Source organism: Chrysochloris asiatica, unplaced genomic scaffold, assembly GCF_000296735.1.
Source record: "Chrysochloris asiatica unplaced genomic scaffold, ChrAsi1.0 scaffold00138, whole genome shotgun sequence".
NCBI classification, from domain to species: domain Eukaryota; kingdom Metazoa; phylum Chordata; class Mammalia; order Afrosoricida; family Chrysochloridae; genus Chrysochloris; species Chrysochloris asiatica.
Genome location: NW_006408656.1, coordinates 6,343,183 through 6,364,088, shown reverse-complemented (window position 1 = coordinate 6,364,088; position 20,906 = coordinate 6,343,183). Strand labels below are relative to the sequence as shown.

Here is a 20,906-nt window from a genome sequence, read left to right as displayed (position 1 = left end):
TTTTATGTGGACTAACTCTCCAGCAGTTCTATGAGATTAGGTGTTGTTCCCATTTTAGAGATAAGAAAACTGGGGCACAAGGTGGTCACGTAACTCACAAATGATGGCACTGGTACTTCCATTAGAAGTTCACAGACTTCTATGAACTAAATTTAGCTGATGCAGATTTGTTTGCTTATATTGCCTACTGCTGTCCTCAACCCTGAATCACCTTTTGGAGTGACAACCACGAGCTGCTTGGTTAAATATGAGGAGCTTAAGCTTTAGCAGATCCCAGGAGCTAAATCTGGCCAGAACAAAGCTACAGAAAAGCCACTTGAAGAGCAGTGGTTTGCATGTTCCAACATGTCTGACTCCCATCGCATTTTGTTTTCTCACTGCAGATGATTTACCCAGGAAGAGGTTACCTCAGCTTTATAAGCCACCCACTCCCGAGATGTTGGCGTATCTTGATTTTAGTGTCTCTACAACTGGCATGCTTACAGGAGTGAAGGTAAAAGTCCCAGATTCTGGTAAGATGCCAGGTCTGCAAAAAATAGAGATGACCATTGCCTCAGGGACTTGAGATGTGGAAGCCCAGCGCTAGGCCACAGACCAGTAGGCAGAGGATCAAGGGTCCCTGCTATATTTAAATAAAACCATTAGCTCTTCCGGAGCAAGTGATCCCAAGGAATCTGTGTTAAGAAATTTTCTGAACGTAGATCATAAGAGTTACAGTGAAAGCCAGTATGAAGTCATAGTTCCATGTTTCATAAAACTCCCTGTTGACTAATCGAAGTATGTTACCTTAATTTCGAGTTACAGAGTCCTTGAGTGGTACAAATGGTTAAGTGCCTGAATACCAGTTGAAAGATTGGCATCTGGAATTCATCCAGAGGGGCCACTGAAGACGGGCCGGAGATGTGCTTCTGGAAGGTCACTGCCTTGAAAGCCCCCCTGGAGCAGTTCTTTGCACCCAGGGAGTCAAAATTGAAGCACTGGCAAACTAGAAAAATCGATAACAAATGTAGACTCAGACTTAACAATGAAAAATAAACATCATTTGAGGAGCTTAGGAGGAATTGAAACATCAGAACTATTGGTAGAGCTGGTTTTCCTGCCAGTAGGATGACAATTTCATCTTGTTCCATGTTCCTTACTTTCTAGATGTCCCACTCGGCGGTGAATGCTCTCTGTAGAGCCATCAAGCTCCAGTGTGAGTTGTATTCTTCTCGACAGATTGCCATCTGCCTTGACCCTTACTGTGGGCTTGGCTTTGCGCTCTGGTGTCTCTGCAGGTATGAATTGAAAAGCCAAAGAAACAGCATGGACAGGGGTATGCTTTGGGATTATAACCACCACATTCTTCCCTTACTTCCTTAATTTGGTTAAGTTTTAACAAACTGCTAACGTTTCCAGAATTTATGCACCTAATATCTCTTTGATCTTAGTTAGTTTTGTTTGTATTCCATTTCTGTTTGTTTCAAACCTCATACAAAAGAACAGTGATCCTGTTCCATCCTGTAATTCCCATGTTAGAAGCAGAGCCAAGTAAAAGGATGATATTTGGATGGACTATGTCATACTTTCACAGCTAGGAGTGTACACCCTAGGCTTGACAGGAAGGAATTTAATGAGAAGGAAGGTTGGCATGTGGATGGAAAGTAGCAGGTTTGTCCCTGCCAAGTTGCTTCTTGCAGTGTAACAGCTTCTGACTCTTTCCACTGTCCACCCTGGGAACCTTGTCTCAGACCTGTATTCCCACCTCTTTGGTGGGCATCTCCACAAATGCCTTATAGACGCCTGCAACTCAACATTCTCTTTTGGTGTTCTGTTCTGTTACACTTAAGGTGTAACCTTTATTAAGGTAGGATTGTCCACCGTAGAGGCTCACACTGGAAACCTGGGCATTGTCTATAACTTCTATGCCTTTCCATCTCACATCCAGTTAAATGTGAATTCCTGTGAGTCAGTTGTTCCTGAACTTATCTGTACTGAAGAGTCACCTAAGAGGGGGTGATCTTTAAGAAGGCAAAACAAAACAAACAAACAGACTTTCTCCAGAGTATCCCCATAGGTGGAGCCCACAGTGTTATAATAAAAGATGCCTGGGGTCCTAGTGATTTCTGATCTGTAGTCAGATTTAAGATGTTTAAGAGCACCAATTGTAGATTATTCCTACAATGACTTCATTCCTTCTGTTTAATCCTCGCTGCGCTGACAAGGCCTGAGCCTCCATGGTCTTTCACCTGGACTACTTCTTGCTGCCTCAGCCTTGAGTCTCTATCTGCAGTCCCTCTTCCATGTTACTTATTTTGCCCCAACTTAAAGCTACAATGACTGCTGACTGGGTCAAAGTCTAAACTCCGTTTCACAGTGTGTACCAGCCCCTCTGGCCTCACGTCTCACTGCTCCCATGTGTCTGTGTTCTAGAATTTCATGCTGGACAACCTGAAACACACCAGGTTCTTTGATACTTTGGGGCATTTGTTTGTGCTCTTCCTCTGCCTGGAATGCCCTCACTACCACCCCCACTGCCCCAGTCACTGACAATTCCTACTCCTTCTCAAGCCCCAGCTCATGTGTCACCTACTCAGCAGAGCCTCCTTTCCACCACCCAACTTTCCCACTTTGAATGAATTGCTCCCTCGACATCCTTTATTCATCCCACAAATACTGCACTTATCAGAGCCTGCTGTATTTTATAGCTGATGGGTCTTAGGACCCAGGTTAATGTGTTAGCCCTTTGCCCTTTACATCTCATATGACCCATCACTGCCATTTGCACTCAGTGAATATTCATTGAATGGTTGTTTTTTTTGTTTTTTTAAAAGCTTTTAATGTGAATTAAGTGAAGGTTTACAGGCAGATCATCAGTTTTACATTCAACCAGTCATTGCAATGATTACAATCCCCTCCAGGTTCCATCAGTCAACAGTATTTACCTCTATTCCATTTGTTGTTGTTGTTGTTGTTTTAATATACTCATATCACAATGAAAATAAATATTCGTTTAAATATCCAAAGGACACATTTGGCAAGCCATCCTCCTGCCTACAGGCACACAACCTTTCTTAGTCCACGGACCTACAGTCCTCTGCTGCTCAACCTCTCTATGCCAGCGCCTCTGCCACCATCTCTGTTGAATGGCTGGTATTTTAAAACCCCAAGGTTTCTAGGATGAGTTATTAAGTGTCAACTATTGCCTTTCTCCCCTGCAGTGTCTATTCAGGCCACCAGTCCATCTTAATTCCTCCTATGGAGTTAGAAAACAACCTTTTCCTCTGGCTCTCCACTGTCAACCAGTATAAAATAAGGGACACTTTTTGCTCCTACTCCGTAATGGAGCTCTGCACCAAAGGACTTGGGAACCAAGTGGAGGTGCTCAAGGTGAGGAGCGGCTATAAGTAAACAAGTAACACCGAGGGGTTTTACAGGAGTGGGGCAGAGTATGGGAATACAGATGTGTAGGGGTTGGCAGACAAACCTGCCTACCTTTTTCTGGCCTGTCAAGCTAATGCGTTTTTATAAATCTCAGAAATTACATTTCTTCCAGCTTACTAATTTAATTTAAGCTGATTCTTAGTGCAGTAAAAAATAAAAGGGAGCTGTGTTCGCCACTAGAATTTCACCCCCCCCCCAACAGAACTGTGACTGGGGAATGTGCCCAAAATGAGGTTGGCTCAGTCATATGTATAACTAACTAATGGACTGTATATGACCAACTGACAATGGGTTCTCAGTTGACTTTAATAGAGAAGATTTTAAGGGTCTAAAAAAATGACAAGATTCAATCTCCATGTTTTTGGATTTATTTTTCTCTTAGTACCATCTCTCCATTTTGAAACTGGGAGAAATCTGTGGTACAGAAAAGGGCAGGAATTAAAATACTTTGCTGAAAAATCTAAGATTCTTTTTTCTGAAGTGAAAGAAGAAAGAAAAGGAACAAGTCTCTATCAGTGGCTAATGATTTTAGTGGGATGCCTTGGCATTTTCTTGTTTTCTGGGAGCTTTTATCTTTTCTCTGTTCCCATGAGATGAGAATACACAGTTCCTTGGCTTTTTCTGGCCAGTGAGGTAGAGCAGGGGCCCTCCCTGTTCAGTGACCCTGTGCTCCTACTGACGTCCGCCCTTGTCCACGGCTGTCTTCACAGACCAGAGGCATCAACCTCTCCTGCATCCGGACCTGTGTGGTGGTGGCGGAGGAGCGGCCCCGCATTGCCCTGCAGCAGTCCTTCTCCAAGCTCTTTAAGGACATCGGTTTGTCCCCTCGGGCCGTCAGCACCACTTTTGGATCAAGAGTCAATGTAGCAATATGTTTACAGGTGACCTTTATGAAATCTTGTGTGTGCTGACAGATGGAAGAGGCATAGTGCTTCAGAGCTTAGGTTCCATGGGCAGACTACCTGGGCTGGAGCCCCAGACTCACCTACTTGCTGTGGGACTTTGGGCTTGTTACTTTAACTTCTCTGTGCCTTCTTTTAAGGAGCTCCACTGGTGCAGTGTATTAAACATTGTCTGCTAACCACAAGGTTGGTGGTTCAGACTTACCAGCTGTTCCTCGGGAGAAAGACGAGGCTGTCAACTCCTATAAGAATTTATTTAATCTCAGAAACCCTATGGAGGGTTCTACCCAGTCCTGTAGGGTCACAGTTGGAATTCACTCGATGGCTGTGGGGTTTGGTTTTGGTTTTGGGATTTTTTTTTTGTTGCCTCATTTTGGCCATCTAGAAAATGAAAATAATAGTATTATGCTTCACAGGTTTGCTTTGCAGAATCTCTGAGTTACTAAGTGCCAAGTACTTGGAGCAGTGCCTGGAAATGAACTCGAATATAAATATTTACTCTTATTAATAGTTTACGGTCCGTGCTGATGAATCAAGATTTCTAAGTCTATTTGAATTTTATTTTTAGCCACCCTCTGTTTTTCTGTCTCTGTGTTTTACATCTTTTTTTTTTTGTAAAGAAGTCATAAATAAGCCTTTATTCTCTCCTTCAGCCAGATGACAGCTTTGTCATAATGTTCTTGGTGGGTAAATCAGAAGGAAAGGGAGGGACTAGAACTGAGGCTGGTTTCCTGTACCTCGCAGGCTAACAAGGTCATTCAGGCACGAGCGTGCGTGCGAGAGAAGAGGGTGGGTAGACACTGCAGGTCTTTTGTGACCCTGGTCAGTAACTTTCTGAGCAGTGCCAGGATGCTCTTACTTTGGAATCCAATCTGAGCCTCTCACAGTTGGCTTGGGCCACTGGTGGTTCTGAAAGCTGCTGTAAGTCCAGAGATGAAAGCCCTCCTCAGCTCGGTAGCTAAAGCACCTGCAACAAAAAGGAGCAGAGGACCTTCTCTCCCAGGGAAACACCCAGGCCGTGAGTCTCATGGCAGTTGTTGACTGCAACTCTAGCTCACCTGGTGCAGGTGAGAGTCTTGGTTTTTCATGCTATGACTCAGTTGACTACAGTGAAGCCTGTGAGAGCTGGAACTCAATGGGACTGCCTCATTTTTCCACAGTGTAGCTTTTCCACCTTTGACAGTGCAGTCATACCATTTTTCTGTCATTCATTCATTTGCATTTTCCTTCTCCGACAGGTTTCTGCCTTCCAGAGGTTTGGTTTTCCCTGGTTTTACTGTATTTCTTGACTTCAAAAAGCAAAATGTGGAAACGCAGCTAATTAAAAATTTAAATAACATCTTGATTTATTTCTCTGTAGGGAACCTCAGGGCCTGATCCAACTACTGTGTATGTCGATCTGAAATCACTAAGACATGACAGGTATGTTAGACTTACGGTGCTTCTCTGGAACCTCCTGAGCATCACAAGTCCTGAACCTCAAGAAAGCCAGTCTTTTCTCTCTCATTCCTTTTATGTTTGTATTTTCTTGAAAGAGGAAAGCAATTAGTCCTCTCATATTTATTACTAATACCTGAGAAGATTATTACATTTATCAAAGAAGCCTTTAATTCTCATAATTCCTATACTATAATATTAAAATGTAATTGTTCCTGCCTGGGTAAAAATATTCTGTGACATTGGATCTAAATTAAGCTAAAGTAGATCGAGTCTCTTCTCTAAGAAGTTAAAAATGGCACTGACAAGATAAACGAGGCAGCGTTGGGTCTTGACAGCAACAGTCGATCTGAAATGAACCCCGTGGGGAGAAGCTGCCTCCTCACCAGCTTAGAGGGACACTTTAGCTGGGTCACCAGGTGAGCACCTGGCATGAGGATTCTGAGACTGCCTGGTGGCTCTGGATGGGGCTCACATGTGACCTGCACCATTGGCCCCCACCTGCACATGCTGATCATTTCACTAACACAGGAATTCTCATCTTGCCCCTTGGAGACATATGACATCAGGTTGTCACAGTAGGGTGGGTACAATGGCACCTAGTGAATAAAGGCCAGGGATGCTGTTGAACATCTTACAGCACCCAAACCACCCACATGGCTGAGAAGTATCTGGCCCAAAATGCCAACTGTGCTGAGATTGAAAAATGTTACTCTCATGTAATAAAAAGACATGCATTAGAGGTCATGGGAAAGCAATATATAGCTGTAGAAGACATGGTGAATTGCAAATGTTCTTTCTTTATTTATTTTTTTAAAGACGTGGATGTGATAAAAATTTGTTCTTCTGCAGGGTTCGTCTTGTGGAGCGTGGTGCCCCCCAGAGTTTACTGCTCTCAGAGTCTGGAAAGGTAATATATTTTGTTACCCACGGGGTAGGTAGTCTCGGTGAAGTGGTTTAATTGAAAGGATCCTGAAGCCATATAATGTATATTATATATATAATATAATATTTCTGCCCAATTATTAGTAGCCAGTGCAAGACTTCATTGAAATGTGGCGATAATTCAACAATTCCAAGTTGACTAATACTTGCAAATCCATATGGGTACACAGACAAGAATACTACAAAAATTGAACTTTCTCAGCTTTAATCAATTTTTTTTCCAATCATCTAATCCAGCAGAATGTTACATTGATTGTATTCAAAGTAAGTGATTAAGAAATACATAAAAAGGACCAATGCCATCTTCATAACCACTAAAACAAAATCCTTTGCTGTTAAGTTGATTCCAAGGCCTGATGATGCTGTGTGTTACAGATTGCAACTGCTCCTTCCTTAGGGTTTTCTTAGCTGTCAGCTTTGTGGGCCCAGATAGCCAAGCCCTTCTCCAGCTGCACCCCTGAGTGGGTCTGAACCACCAGTCTAGAGAAGTAGTCAAGGGTAAACAGTTTATGCCACCCAGGGACCTGATAAAAATTACTACAGGAGAAAAACGAGATGACAGATTTAAGTTGAATTAGGGAGTGTGGTTTTAAGACCCAGGAAAAAGACGTACTTAAGATTGAAAGAGAAATTATGAGAAGTGGAAGAGATTCACAATATTTGGGAGAAGAGATGTTATGATGGTAAAATTTCTTAGATTAACATGAGATTTTAAAATGTTAAAGGGGAGATTTTTGTACGAACAGTTCACTAAGGATGACAGAACACCAATTTAGACAGCTCCTGGCGTGGATAGTGTCTCAGGATTCCTTCTAGTGATTCTAAACAGCAGGGAGAGCATTGGGAAGCATGAAACAGGGATTCTACGTAATTGCTCTAATGGCTTATCATCCCCTTGGGGAGCTCAGTGCAGTTTCCCCTCCCACTTAAAGTGGAGTCAGTGGTTTTATTTTCATCTTCTTAGCTTCATTCATGAGGCCAGTGGAGGTTCAGTGGTAGAATCCTCACCTTCCTTGCTGGAGAGCAGAGTTCAATTCCCAGGCAGTAAAGCTCCTGCCCAGCCACCACCTGTCTGTCAGTGGAGGCTTATGTGTTGTGATGCGTAACAGGTTTCCACAGAGCTTTCAGACCAAGGTAGACTCCAAGAAAGATGCAGCAATCTCCTGCTGAAAATCAGTCTGTGGATCCATCACCAAACGTGGGGCTGGTGCAGAGCGAGGCAGGGTTTCTTTTTGTTGTGCATGGGGTCACCAGGAGTTGGAGTTTGGCTCAACAACAGCACAACACACCTGCATTTGCCTCATTTCACAACTGGGTGCTCCTCAGAAGCATTCGCAGTATGGTGTGGAAGCTGGCCGACACTGGAGGAGAGGTGGTCTTTTCTTCTTCATGAGGTTTTAGTGGTCTGAGCTCAGATAATCACATTAGAGCTCCTTCAGAATCGAATCATTTAGAAAGCCAGGATAAGAAAAGGGAGGTTTAGGAGGGCAGAGTCAAGTAAACAGGAGACCTGTCTTGTTTAGGCCCTCTTGGGAAAGATCAGGACTTGGGATGTCCTCAAGGGTCTTGGAGACGTGAATGTGTATCCATTCTCCTGCAGACATTCCTTTAATTCCAGCATGAGCTGTCAACTGGAGTAGGGTCTCAAGCTACTCCCTTTTAGCTGCCCTTTCTGTTTTAGAGGGTATTACTGCTATTCCCACAATGAAGGAACTGTATGAAAGGGGAAAATCTATATCTTAAGTTAGCTTGCAAAATTGCTGTTGTTATGATTCTGTTCTGTGGTTTTCTTCAGCTTCCTCTTTCATTTCTGAGGGTGAAGCTCATTGCATCTCTGGTCAAAACAGACTTGTCTGCTAGTGTCCCTCTGGTGTCTCTCTCGTGTTCAAGATAGCCGTGCATTTCCTCAAGGCCTTGGATTCCATTGAACCCAGTCTTTGTGTTTACCCTTTGATTTTTAGATTTTACCTGGAGTGAAAGTAGTTATTGTGAATCCTGAGACCAAAGGACCTGTTGGAGACTCTCACCTGGGAGAGGTCTGTATCATTTTTATTTTTACTCTGAAAAGTTAGCAGTGAACCATTTTTGGGTTGAAGTTCTAGGAATCATTGAAACTGTGGATTGGATTTTTTCCCCTTTATGAATTGGTATTAAGTATCATTAAGTTGGTTCCAATTCAATGTGACCCTGTATTGAGTTTCCGAAGTTTTTTAAATCTTTGCAGAAACTGAAAGCCTCATCTGCCTCCCATGGTTTGGCTGGTGGGCTCGAACCACCAACCTTGTGGTTCACAGTCCAGTGCTTATCATATGGAACCACCTCAGGCCCTCCTTTGTGAATAATTGTATTCTTCTCTGGGATTAACCTGTACAGAATGGACAGGTTGAAACAGGGATGGAGAGAAGACTTAGCCACCCAAACTAGGAGGAGTCTCCGGTTTGTCAATGAACATTTTTATAGCTGACGAAGAAAATGGACAAGTCATATCCATTCCACCCCATGGTATTTAGGGATAATAATTAAATGGGGCTGGCCACAATTGTAAAATATTTTAAAATTCATGTTTGTTTTCATATAAATGTATTTTTAAATATTTCATTCTCCCTCCAAGTCCCCAATCTTTAACACTGATAATTCATCCTGTAGCTTAACAGGAAGAATGTTGTAGGTGCAAGAGCCAGATGGCCTGGGCTCTGCCAACAACCAGATTCTTAGTATTGAGCAAGTTACTTAACCTCTTTGGGTATCAGTTTCTTCATCCATAAAATGGGGATGATACTTACTCCTGCCAAGTAGAATTGTACGTGAAGAGTGCCTGTCACCCAGTAAGTCCTCAGTCACTTCTAGCTGTTGTCAGAGTCACAGGACTACACCATAAATTTAAATATACTTGGGTGTTCTCCTGAGGGTTTTGCACCATTGTGTTTGTAGAAGTCTGGGACAGAATGGAAAATGAACCAGGGAGGACAGTGTAGCATTGTGGTTCTGAGCATGGCCTCTGGAGCCATGCTAGGTGGCTGTGAATCTCCTCCTTTCTGCATCTCAGGCAAGTTACTTCAGGGGTGAGTAACAGTTGTACGAATCGTGGCGTCGGGAGAATTGACAGTGGTGCAGCGTGTACTTAGTAGATACTTGCTACATCTTAGCTGTCTTTAGTACTGGTGGTTGGGTGGTCATGGAATGTTACTGTAAAAATGAGATTAGAGAATCAAAGTGATCTGTCCCCAGAGATTTGAGCTGCCTTGGTTATGTTCCTGGCACAGTAACGTAACCCATGCTCTTCTCTCCTTGTAGATCTGGGTGAACAGTCCCCACACAGCCAGCGGCTATTACACTATCTATGATAGTGAGACTCTTCAAGCTGATCATTTCAACACTCGCCTCAGCTTCGGGGATGCTGCCCAGACACTCTGGGCTCGGACCGGGTACCTGGGGTTTGTCCGCCGGACCGAGCTCACAGCGGCCACTGGAGGTATCTCCCATTGCAGCGGCTCCCTTTGGCACTCCTGTGTTTCAGCCAGCAGCACTGGCAGGCTGTCTCAGCCTGCCTTTGAATTGTGCAGTGTGTATTGAACTTTCTTCCTGTAGCCCTTGAGCCCTATCCATGATTTTACATTTGTTTGAAGTAACACTTTCCCCCACAGGGAGTCTCTCAGAGATGAGTTCTCAGAGCCATTTCATCACCATCCCTGAGCTGTAGATTAGGTCAGCTGCGCCGTCATAAAGGTGTGCATGATGGTGACCAAATGTCCCTGCAGAACCCAAGCGCTCAGCCCTCTGGGGCTCACTCCAAACCCTGAGCAAGCTCCTTGGTAGCTGGTCTGTTTCAGCTCTCCTAGCCCTGCACACCTAACCTTTGAGGGGCTGGGGGCAGTCACTTCTGAGGAGCCATCGTGCTGAAGTGCTCTCTCTGCCCCTCAGTGTTTGGCATCAGATGCACAACTGCTTTTTGACAAGGCTCTGGTGTCGGCCTTCCCTTCGGTCACCCTCTGTCCACCTGACAGCAGTGCCTACCTGACCAGCATTCAAGCCATTTTAAAACACCCACCACTAACCATATCATGCACTTGAAGAACTGATATTGCAAACACCAGCATGCCTCCCACAGCAATGTCTACTCAGCTGGGCTCAATAACCCAGTGCAGTGCCACACAGAACTTAGACGCCACACTCATGGTTATGGGGAAGGTAGCAGGTTATAATACAGGATCAGAAAATACTTCGGGTACAGTTCTTCCAGTCAGGAAAGCTTCTGTGTTCCCACAGACAGGCCTCTTTCTGCCTGAGTAATGGTACAAAGTTCTTTTGTTGTTAAGTGCCGTTGAGTCAGTTCTGACTCTTAGTGACCTCATATAGGGTTTCTGAGGAGCAGCTGGTGGGTTTGAACTGCCGACCTTGTGGTTCAAACTGACCTTGCTATCCAATGCATTATCCTACAGCGCCACACCACAATTCCACAGACCTTTTTTAGGGATGCTGATAAGTGCCCACAGGACATACCACACCACCACAAGCCTCAGCCTGAAGGCACTCAGATCTAGCTCCATAGGTGACCAAACTGTGTCCCTCCCTCAGTTAAAATTCCATCCCACTCTGTAATCAAGCCTCCTACCCCAAACTCACTCAGCTTCACTTGGTCTGTGAGCCTCCAAGGAGCATTCTGGCGCTACACTTCTCCCAACACAGATTTGTTTATTCTTCTAGCAGTCCATGGTACATTTAATATTCTTCTCCAACACTATAACTCAGATACATCAATTCTTCTATGGTCTTTCTTACTCACCATCCAACTGTCACATGCATATGAAGCTACTGAAAATACCATGGCTAGGGTCAGGCACACCTTAGTCCTCAAACTAACATCTTCGCTCTTGTACACTTTAAAGAGGTCTTAGGCAACAGATTACGTAATGCAATACATCATTTGATTTCTTGACTGCTGCTTCCATGAGTGTTGATAGTGAATCTGAGCAAAATGAAGTCTTCGACAACTTCAGTTTTTTCTCTATCATGATGTTATTTATTGATCCAGTGGTGAGGATTTTTGTTTTCTTTATATTGAGGTGCAACCCATACTGAAAGCTTTGGTCTTCATAACAAGTATTTCAAGTCCTGTTCACTTTCAGCAAGCAAGTTTATATCATCTGCATATCACAGGTTGTTAATAAGTCTTCCTCCAATCCTGATGCCCCATTCTTCTTCATGTAATCCAGCTTCTCAGATTATTTGCTCAGCATACAAATTGAATAATTACGGTGAAAAGATATAACCCTGGCACACAACAATCCTGATTTTAAACCATTCAATGTCCCCTTGTTCTGTTCAAATGCTACCTCTTGGTGTATATATAGGTTCCTTATAAGCACAATTAAGTGTTCTAGAATACTCCTTCTCTGCAATGTTGTCTATAGTGTGTCGTGATCCACACAATCGAAAGCCTCTGTATAGTCAATAAAGCACAAGCAAACATCTCTCTGAAATTCTCTGCTTTCAGCCGAGATATGACGTAAGCAATAATGTCCCTCATTCCGCGTCCTCGTGTAAATCTAGCATGTAATGTTAATGATATTGTCCAATGGTTTCCGCATTCTATGGGGTCACTTCTCAGGAATGGGCACAAATATGGATCTCTCCCAATCAGTTGGCTAGGTAGCTGTCAACCAAATTTCTTTGCATAAAGAAATGAGTGCCTCTCCAATGCTGCATCACTTGGTTAAAAGATTTCATCAATTCCCAGAGCCGCCTCCCTTGCCAATGCCTTCAGTGCACCTTAGATTTCTTCCTTCAGTACTACTGGCTCTTGATCATATGCTGTCTCTTGAAATGGTTGAGCATCATCCATTTCTTTTTGGTACAGTGACTTTGTGTATTCCTTCCATCTTTTGATGCTTTCTGCATCATTCAATATTTTGCCCATGTTGCCAATTCACTATTGTAAGTCGACGCTTGAATTTTTCTTCAGTTCTTTCAGTTTGAGAAATGCTGAACATGTTCTTCCCTTTTAGTTTTCTAGCTCCAGGTCTTTGCATGCTTCATTGTAAATCTTTGACTTTGTCTTCTCGAGCTGACCTTTTAAAATTTACTGTTCAGCTCTTTTACTTCTTCATTTCTTCCATTTGCTTTAGCATCTCTACACTGGAGAGCAAGTTTCAGAGTCTCTTCTGACTTCCATTTTGACCTTTTCCTTCTTTCGTGTCTTCTTAATGATGCCTTGCTTTCTTCCTGTACGATGTTCTTGATGTCATCCCACAACTCTTCTGGTCTTCGGTCATTAGTGTCTGATGCAGCTAATCTATTCTTGAGATGATCTCTAAATTCAAGTGGGACATTTTCATGGTCACATTTTGGCTTTTGTGGACTTGTTTCCATTTTCTTCAGCTTCAGCTTGAATTTGCATATGAGCAGTTGATGGTCAGTTCTGCCATCTGCCTTTGGCCTTATTTTGGCTGATAAGGAGCTTTTTCAACATCTCTTTCCACAGATATAGTCAATTTGATTACTGTATGTTATCTGATGAGTTCCAGGTGTTGTATAGTCATGTTTTATGTTCTGTAAAAAATGTATTTGCAATTAACAAGTCATTGATCTTGCAAAATTCTATCATTTTATCCTTCTATTGCCAGCATCATTTTTACCACCAAGGCCATATTTCCCAACTATTGACCTTTCTTCTTTGTATCCAACCTTTGCATTCCAATCACCAGTAATGATCAGTGCATCTTGATTGCATGTTTGGTCAGTTTCAGATTGAAGAAGTTGGTAGCATTCTTCAATTTCATCATCACTGGCTTTAGTGGTTGGTGTGTAAATTTGAATAATAGTAGTAATATAACCGGTCTTCCTTGTAGGCATATGGATATTATCCTATCACAGACAGCATTATACTTGAAATGTTCTTTTTGATGATTGTGATGCCATTCCTCTTCAATTTGTCATTCCCAGCCTAGAAAACCATATGACTGTCAAGTTCAAAATGACCAATTTTCAGCTTACTAGTGCCTAAGATATCAATCTTTATGCATTGTGTTTCATTTTTTATAACTTTTAATTTTCCTATATGCGTACCTCATACAATCCATGATTTATTCAGTTATTAATGGATGTTCACAGTTATTTCTCCTCATTTTGAGTTGTGCCCCATCAACAAATGAAGGTCCCCAAAACTACTCCATTCTTGTCATCATGGTCAGCAATACTTTGATGATGCAACTCCTCCTGTAGTATTTTGAGTTCCTTCCAACCTGAAGGCCTCATCTTCTGACACTATATCTGGCAGTGTTCTGGTGCTATTCATCATGTTTCAATATTCTGGTGCTTTCTGACAGTATTCCAATGCTACTCATAAGGTTTTCAGTGAGTAAACATTCAGAAGTAGTCTGCCTTGCCTTCTAGTCTATCTTCGTCTAGAAGCTCAGCTGAAACCTATCCATTAAGGCTGACCCTTCTGGGATTTAAAATACTGGTGACAAAGCTTCCCGCGTCACAGCAACACGCACGACACCACACGATGACAAACTGACAGACAAGTGGTGGTATAAAACCTTAAACCAGGCTATATGTCAGTTTTCCCTGGCTCCATTCTGACTGGTGTCCGTTGGTGTCCATAACTCTCCTATTTCTTGGGGGTCAGCATGGAATACCAGGTGCAGAGGGGCAGGATAACCCAGTGAAGAAAAGGCACCCTAAATTTGAAACCTGCCTTTGCCATTAGCTGTGTGACTTTGAGCAGTCACCTACCTGGAAAATGGGAGTGATCGTGGCTCCTGGGAATGACACGGGATGAACTGCTGCAGTGCATTTAGGTGCCTGCAACAGTGCCGGGCCCATACTCAGCCCTCATGAGACATCATCCACTGCTGTGTGTCTGATGTCGTTTTCAGCCTCAGGAGCTCTTACCAGATGATTTCTCGTACCCCCACAGCTTCTGCACTCTGATAATCAATCTACCTTTTTCAAAAAATATTGTATTCAGACGACTAGCAAAATTATCTCCCTTCTTTGAAATGCAGTAACTGTAAGCACTGTGTAACCATGTATATACAGTGTGTTTGTAAAAGCTTTTTTTAAAAAAACCAAAACAGGGTAAGATTTCTGCTCTGCCCTTGCCAGATGACAGACCTATTAATAACCAGAACTAGTCTCTTTCTGGACTCTTGGTGGCACTGTAGGATCAGTACTGGACTGTGAACCACAAGGTGGGCAGTTCAAACCCACCATCTGCTCCTCAGAAACCCTATACAGGGTTGCCACTGAATCGGAACCAACTCAGCAGCACTTAACAAGTCTCTCTAGTCTATAATCCTGCTTTTTTAAAGGTAGGTTCCTTGAAAATATTTAGACACAATGACACATGTTCACTTCCTCTTCCCAGATGCTCTCCCTCCTCATCCTGGCCACCGTCATCAGACTAATTCCTCTTTATCCTTAAAAGCTCACCCCTGGCTTCAACTCTTCCAGGAGCCTTCCTGAAACACATGAGCTGGGCTCTGCTCCCAGCACCTCACACACATCTGTCACTGGGCTACTATGGTGGTGGTGGTGGTTATGTGCCGTGGAGTCGGTTCCAACTCATAGCGACCCTGTACAGGGTTTCCTAGGCTGTAAAATCTTTACAGGAGCAGAAAGTCTCATATTTCCCGCAGAACAACTGGTAGTTTCGAACTGCTGACCTTGTGGTTTGCAGCCCAATTCATAACCACTACACTACCAGAGTTCTATGCTATAGTGCAGTGTAATGCCCTCTTGTTATGTCTCTCCCACCAGTGTCAGTATCTGCGGAGCAGTTGTGTTTTGTCATCCTTGTCTCTCCAACTACTTAGTCGCACATTGTAATAATAATAGTTTATTGAGCAGTTACTACTGCTTTACATGAATTATCTCATTTAATGCTCTGGTTTAAAAACCAAACAAAACCACCTTTGTAGAATTAATTCCAACTCATAGTAACCTGATATTGTTGTTGTTGTCAGGTGCCATCGAGTCGGAACCGACTCATAGCGACCCCATGCACAGCAGAACGAAACAATGTCCGATCCTGGGCCAACCTCACTACCGCTGCCACACTTGAGTCCATCAGTGATGCCACCTGGCCAATCCGTCTCGTTGGGGGTCTTCCTCTTTTTCTCTGACCCTCCACCTTACCCAGCATGACATCCTTCTCCAGCAACTGTTCCCTCCGGACAATATGTCCAAAGTATGAGAGACGAAGTTTAGCCATCTTGGCCTCCAAGGAGCACTCTGGCTGCACTTCTTCCAAAAACAGATCTGTTGGTTCTTTTTGGCAGTCCATGGCACTTTCAGTATTCTCCTCCAACACCACAACTCAAAGGCATCAATTCTTCTACGATCTTCCTTATTCACTGTCCAGCTTTGGCATCCATATGAGGTTATTGAAAACACCATGGCTTGGGTCAGGTGCACCTTAGTCCTCAAGATGACATCTCTGCTCATCAATACTTTAATAAGTTCCTGTGCAGCAGATTTGCCCAATGCAATACGTAGTCTGGGGTTGCTGAACTATAAGTCTTTTTGGAAGCAGATAGCCTCATCTTTCTCCCACAGAGCAACTACTGGATTTAAATAACCAACTTTATAGTTAGTATCCCCCTGCCTAACCCACAGTAATCCTCATAGCAGACATTTATTCATATCCTTCTCTCACAGACAGGAGCAAGTTAGACAGCTGGTGAGCGGTGGAATATGGTGACACGTTAGGCAGTCTGGGCCCTGTACTCTTACCTCCGGCATTATATTGCTCTCAATACCTATCTGATGAACCACATTGCTCTCTTCTTCCTCTGCTAGAGCGTCATGATGCGTTATATGTGGTGGGAGCTCTGGATGAAACATTGGAACTGCGAGGATTGCGATACCACCCGATCGATATTGAGACCTCAGTGTCTCGGATCCACAGGAGCATTGCTGAATGGTAAATCCCCCAGCACAGAATGTGTCGCCCATAAACTTTAGTGTTAATGCTGATCTAATTAGTCAGGCAGCCATCTGTACCAAATACCCACCTACAAACAGAAGTCCAGGGGGAGTAAGAAAAATCAATAGAGCCTAATTCTTGTCTTGGGTTTGCAGTCTGCTGTGGCCAACAAAGCCTCTTCTCAGGAGCCAGATGAAGCTGTGGGGACATGCAGGCTCCATGAATCTGTGGAACAGAGTCCTTTTTAATGATAAAAATTAAAAATTGTTGCTTTCTAATGACTTTTGGTTCATAGTGACACCCATGTCTGTCAGAGTACAATTGTGTTCCATAGAGTTTTCAATGGCTGATTTTTAAATAAATTTTTAAAACTAGCTTTTATTTTATTAATGATCTCAAAACTTTTTTGACTCCCTTCCCCTTCACCCCTCCCCCCCAAAGCTCATTAGCACTGCCCTAGATGCGTTGTCTTTCAGTGTTTTGGTAATTATGATTTCACAGTAACATTAGCTCCATTCTGTCACACTTGCATTTAGTGTAAGCTTTGAATTTGATAATGTTGTTAAGTGCCGTCAAGTCGGTTCTGACTCATAGCAACCTTGTATAGGGTTTCCAAGAACCCGTTGTTGCATTTGAACTGCCGACTTTGTGGTTCACAATCCAGTGCTTATCCTACAGTGCCACACCAGGAGTCCAAACTTGACAATAGTGAATGCTAACTCTGTATTTAAAAAGTTCTTCTTAAGAATTAAAAAAATGTTAGGTCCTCTTCTTATCAAATTTGAGCTCATTATTGTTTTTCCTAGCCCTGTGACTGATAAAGAGCTCCAAGCAAGAGTAGGAGAATGTCAGCTTTGCCTTGTTTATTCACTTACTCTTGGTTCATTAGTAAAAGCTGTAACCCATATTTTATTCGCAGAAATTATGTTCAGTAATTCCTTTTCATAAGAGTTAATTTTCTTTAACTTTTTACTGTGAATTGAGTGACTTACAGACAAAATCATCAATTTTACATTCAATAAATCATATACTGTTTTCTCTCAACAATTACGATCCCTTCCATGTAACAACAATTACCCTGCTTCCTCTCTGCAGTTCCTATTTCCATTCCACTCACCTTCCAATCCTTTCTCAACTTCGTCCTTATGAAAATGTTGCCCTTTAGATTTTGAGTGATTAACCATTCCATAGTGAGCACACCTTACTAGTGTTATTGGGCCCCCTCCCCCCATAAACCTTTCTACTACTTGGCTGAAAATTGGGCCACAACGGTGAGATCTTTTTCAGACCTGACGGGTATCCAAGGGCCATAGTCTCAGGTTTCTCCAGTCACTTTCTAACTAGTAAACCCAGTCTTTTTCTTTTCTTTTTTTTTTTTTTTAATAATTTTGTGTTTTGTTCCACATTTTTCTCTCACTCTATCCAGAACCCTCTAATGTTGTCCCTTTCAGAGCAGTTGGTAGTGATAGTCAGACACTGTCTAGTTCTACTGGTCTCAGAGTAGTGAAGACTGATGTTCACATTTCTTTAGTCGACTGGACTAATTGATTCCAAGCCTCTTCAATTCTTATCACTCTTTTCTCTTTCGCACATGGACAGACAAGTAGCTGCACCTCACATGGCCACTCATGAGCAGTGTCATCCCAGATACTGCTCACCAAAGTAGGATGTAGAGCATTGTCTTTATGGGCTCTGTTATGCCATTTGACCTTGGTGTCCTGAGCCCCGAGGCCCAGCAACTCATTTCAGTGGCTGATTTTTATTTTTTTAAAGAAGATCACCAGACTTTTCTTCTGAGCTATCTCTGGGTCTGCTCAAACCTCCAACCTTTTAGTTAGTAGCCAAGAGCTTCCCCCCAGAGATTCCTTTTCTAGAGTCTTATAAATGGAAGGAACCTAACAGACCATTTGCCTCCAAAAAGTCAGTATGTTGTTGTTAAGTGCCATTGAGTTGGTTCCAACTCACACCAACCATGTATAGAGTTTCTTAGGAGCCACTGGTGAATTTGAACTGCTGACCTTGTGTTTATCCTACAGCACCACATTAGGACTCCAGTCTTAGGTCACAAACCCAACTTAATGGCCCATTTCTCCACATAGACAACTTTCCTTATCTATAGGATATTCTGTCTGCTACTTCCTGGTTATCTGGAGAACCAAAAGAGATTGTGCTTACTTTTGTTTGTCTCTTTCCCAAGAAAATGTATTCTATATAAACAGGACTGAACAGGAACCGAATGGAATACTGGCACAGGTGATAGATAGTGTGTGGCATTGCTCCCAAGTAACCCAGAGCCCACGAGTCCTCCGCATGCCGAGAGAAACCTCCCAAAGCTCCCACTTTTGTACCCTGCCTCCTCTCCAGTTTTAAGTTTGGCAGATATGGAGTGCTATTCTGCTAATAGTTTTTTTGTTTCGTTTTTTAAACATTTTTTGGTGAATTGAGTGAAGGTTTACAGGGCAGAGTAGAGAGATCATCAGTTTTATATTCAACAAGTCATATACTTCATTTCATTACCACAATTGCAACCCCTTTCTTGTACCTTCAGTTAACAGTATTTACCTCTGCTCACTTATCTCCTGTTGTCTTCATCTTTCCTCTGCCAACCTCCCTCTTGTATATTGACTGCCCTGTCACCCATGTTAGCATTGTCTACCCTCTAGCCCATGAATAATTTCCCCTCCTACCCTCCTCACCAAAGGAACTGTGGTAGCGTAGTGGTTATGAGTCAGGCTGCTCATCTCATGGTCAGCAGTCTGAAACTACCAGCAATTCTACGGGAGAAAGATGAGGTTTTTGACTCCCGTAAAGATGTACAGCCTTGGAAACCCCATATATGGGGTTGCTATGAGTCAGAACCAATTCCACGGCACATAACCATCACCACTACCAGCCTCCTCACCACATCTCCAGCATCCCACCATTACTCCCAACCCTGCAACTATCACAAAATTTTCTTTTTCTTTTTATCAAGAAAACCTTTTACAACAGTTGTCTCAGGAGATTTTGAGTGGTTTGTTAGTCTCATTTGTCTAATCAGCTGTGACCATAGGGGTAGGGTCATCTAATATAGACATTACTACTGGCCTCCTAGTTGGGATCCAGGGGAGAAAGCAGAAACCATAAAAGATGACTGCTCAGTGTAATCACATGTTAACCGAATGTGTATTGAAATTTCAGTGCTGTATTCACCTGGACCAACTTACTTGTGGTGGTTGTGGAACTGTGTGGCTCTGAACAAGAAGCCTTGGATCTGGTTCCTTTGGTGACAAATGTGGTCCTGGAAGAGCATTACCTCATCGTTGGCGTCGTGGTTGTGGTGGACCCAGGTGTTATCCCAATCAACTCCAGAGGCGAGAAGCAGAGGATGCATCTCCGTGACAGCTTCCTGGCTGACCAGTTAGACCCCATCTACGTGGCTTATAATATGTAGCCAGCCTTGTGGGACTGACTGCTGGGGGCCAATTCTGAAGAACCACAAGGACCGAAAGCCCATGACTAGGAACAAGTTTTCAAATGATGTGAATTAAGCTGAGGTGGCTACGTTATATCCTTCATCTCATCCTATGGGATTCTGCAATCACACCAAAACAGGAAAGGGAAATTCTCTGGTGGCAAATGAAAAAAATGTTAACAGCTTATTAGACGCGAGCTTTGACATAGCGTGAGCAGCACGTTACTAAAGCAGTTACATGCATGTTGCATTTTTTTCATCTATTGTACATACTTGTATTTTTTATCTAATGCTGTTTTAGAATTTTGTAAGGAAGTTTATTAATTCACAAGAAGGGTCATCTGAGTTACACAGTTGCCCTGCTCTGTACTGTATTCTGCCGTTTACTGTAGCTAGACAGTCTACAGATTTGATTCACATGGAACTTCTCGGCTTACTTTCAGTTGATTCATGAGCAAAGCAGATAACCCACTGAATCAGAGAGTTCCTTCTTTATAGATATGCTTCTTGGCTGTAAACGTTTTGACCAGTGTTTTAACTATGTAAATAAGAATACACATGATTCAGCTAAGGAATTGAAGAATTGGCTTATATAATTAAAAATAACCAAAGTAGAAACATGTCTACTTTGAGAGAATTTCAGGATTGTCTATTTGTAGTATCATTGATGAGGTAACTAAAAAGTGCAGATTGTTTGCAGGTTTTTGCTGCACATTGTACGATGTCTATGTTGGCTAGTATATTTTATAAACTACAGCTGCCTATGTTTGTGTTAAAAGCTTGCATCCCTAGACTCAGCTAAAGCATTTTGGAT

General features: G+C 42.8%; 1 protein-coding gene across 1 annotated transcript in view; it reads left to right on the top strand.

Moving 5' to 3' along the window:
* DIP2B (DIP2 disco-interacting protein 2 homolog B (Drosophila)) overlaps positions 1-20,351 on the top strand; it is a 287,973-nt gene extending 267,622 nt beyond the window's left edge. The window contains exons 29-38 of the mRNA XM_006870048.1: positions 384-493; positions 1,147-1,277; positions 3,201-3,369; positions 4,134-4,304; positions 5,686-5,747; positions 6,615-6,672; positions 8,669-8,743; positions 10,002-10,179; positions 16,512-16,635; positions 19,819-20,351. Of these exons, the coding sequence (XP_006870110.1) occupies positions 384-493; positions 1,147-1,277; positions 3,201-3,369; positions 4,134-4,304; positions 5,686-5,747; positions 6,615-6,672; positions 8,669-8,743; positions 10,002-10,179; positions 16,512-16,635; positions 19,819-20,071 (1,331 nt within the window). The 3' untranslated portion in view covers positions 20,072-20,351. The remainder of the gene's footprint in view (positions 1-383; positions 494-1,146; positions 1,278-3,200; positions 3,370-4,133; positions 4,305-5,685; positions 5,748-6,614; positions 6,673-8,668; positions 8,744-10,001; positions 10,180-16,511; positions 16,636-19,818) is intronic.
* The last annotated feature ends 555 nt before the right edge of the window (positions 20,352-20,906 follow it).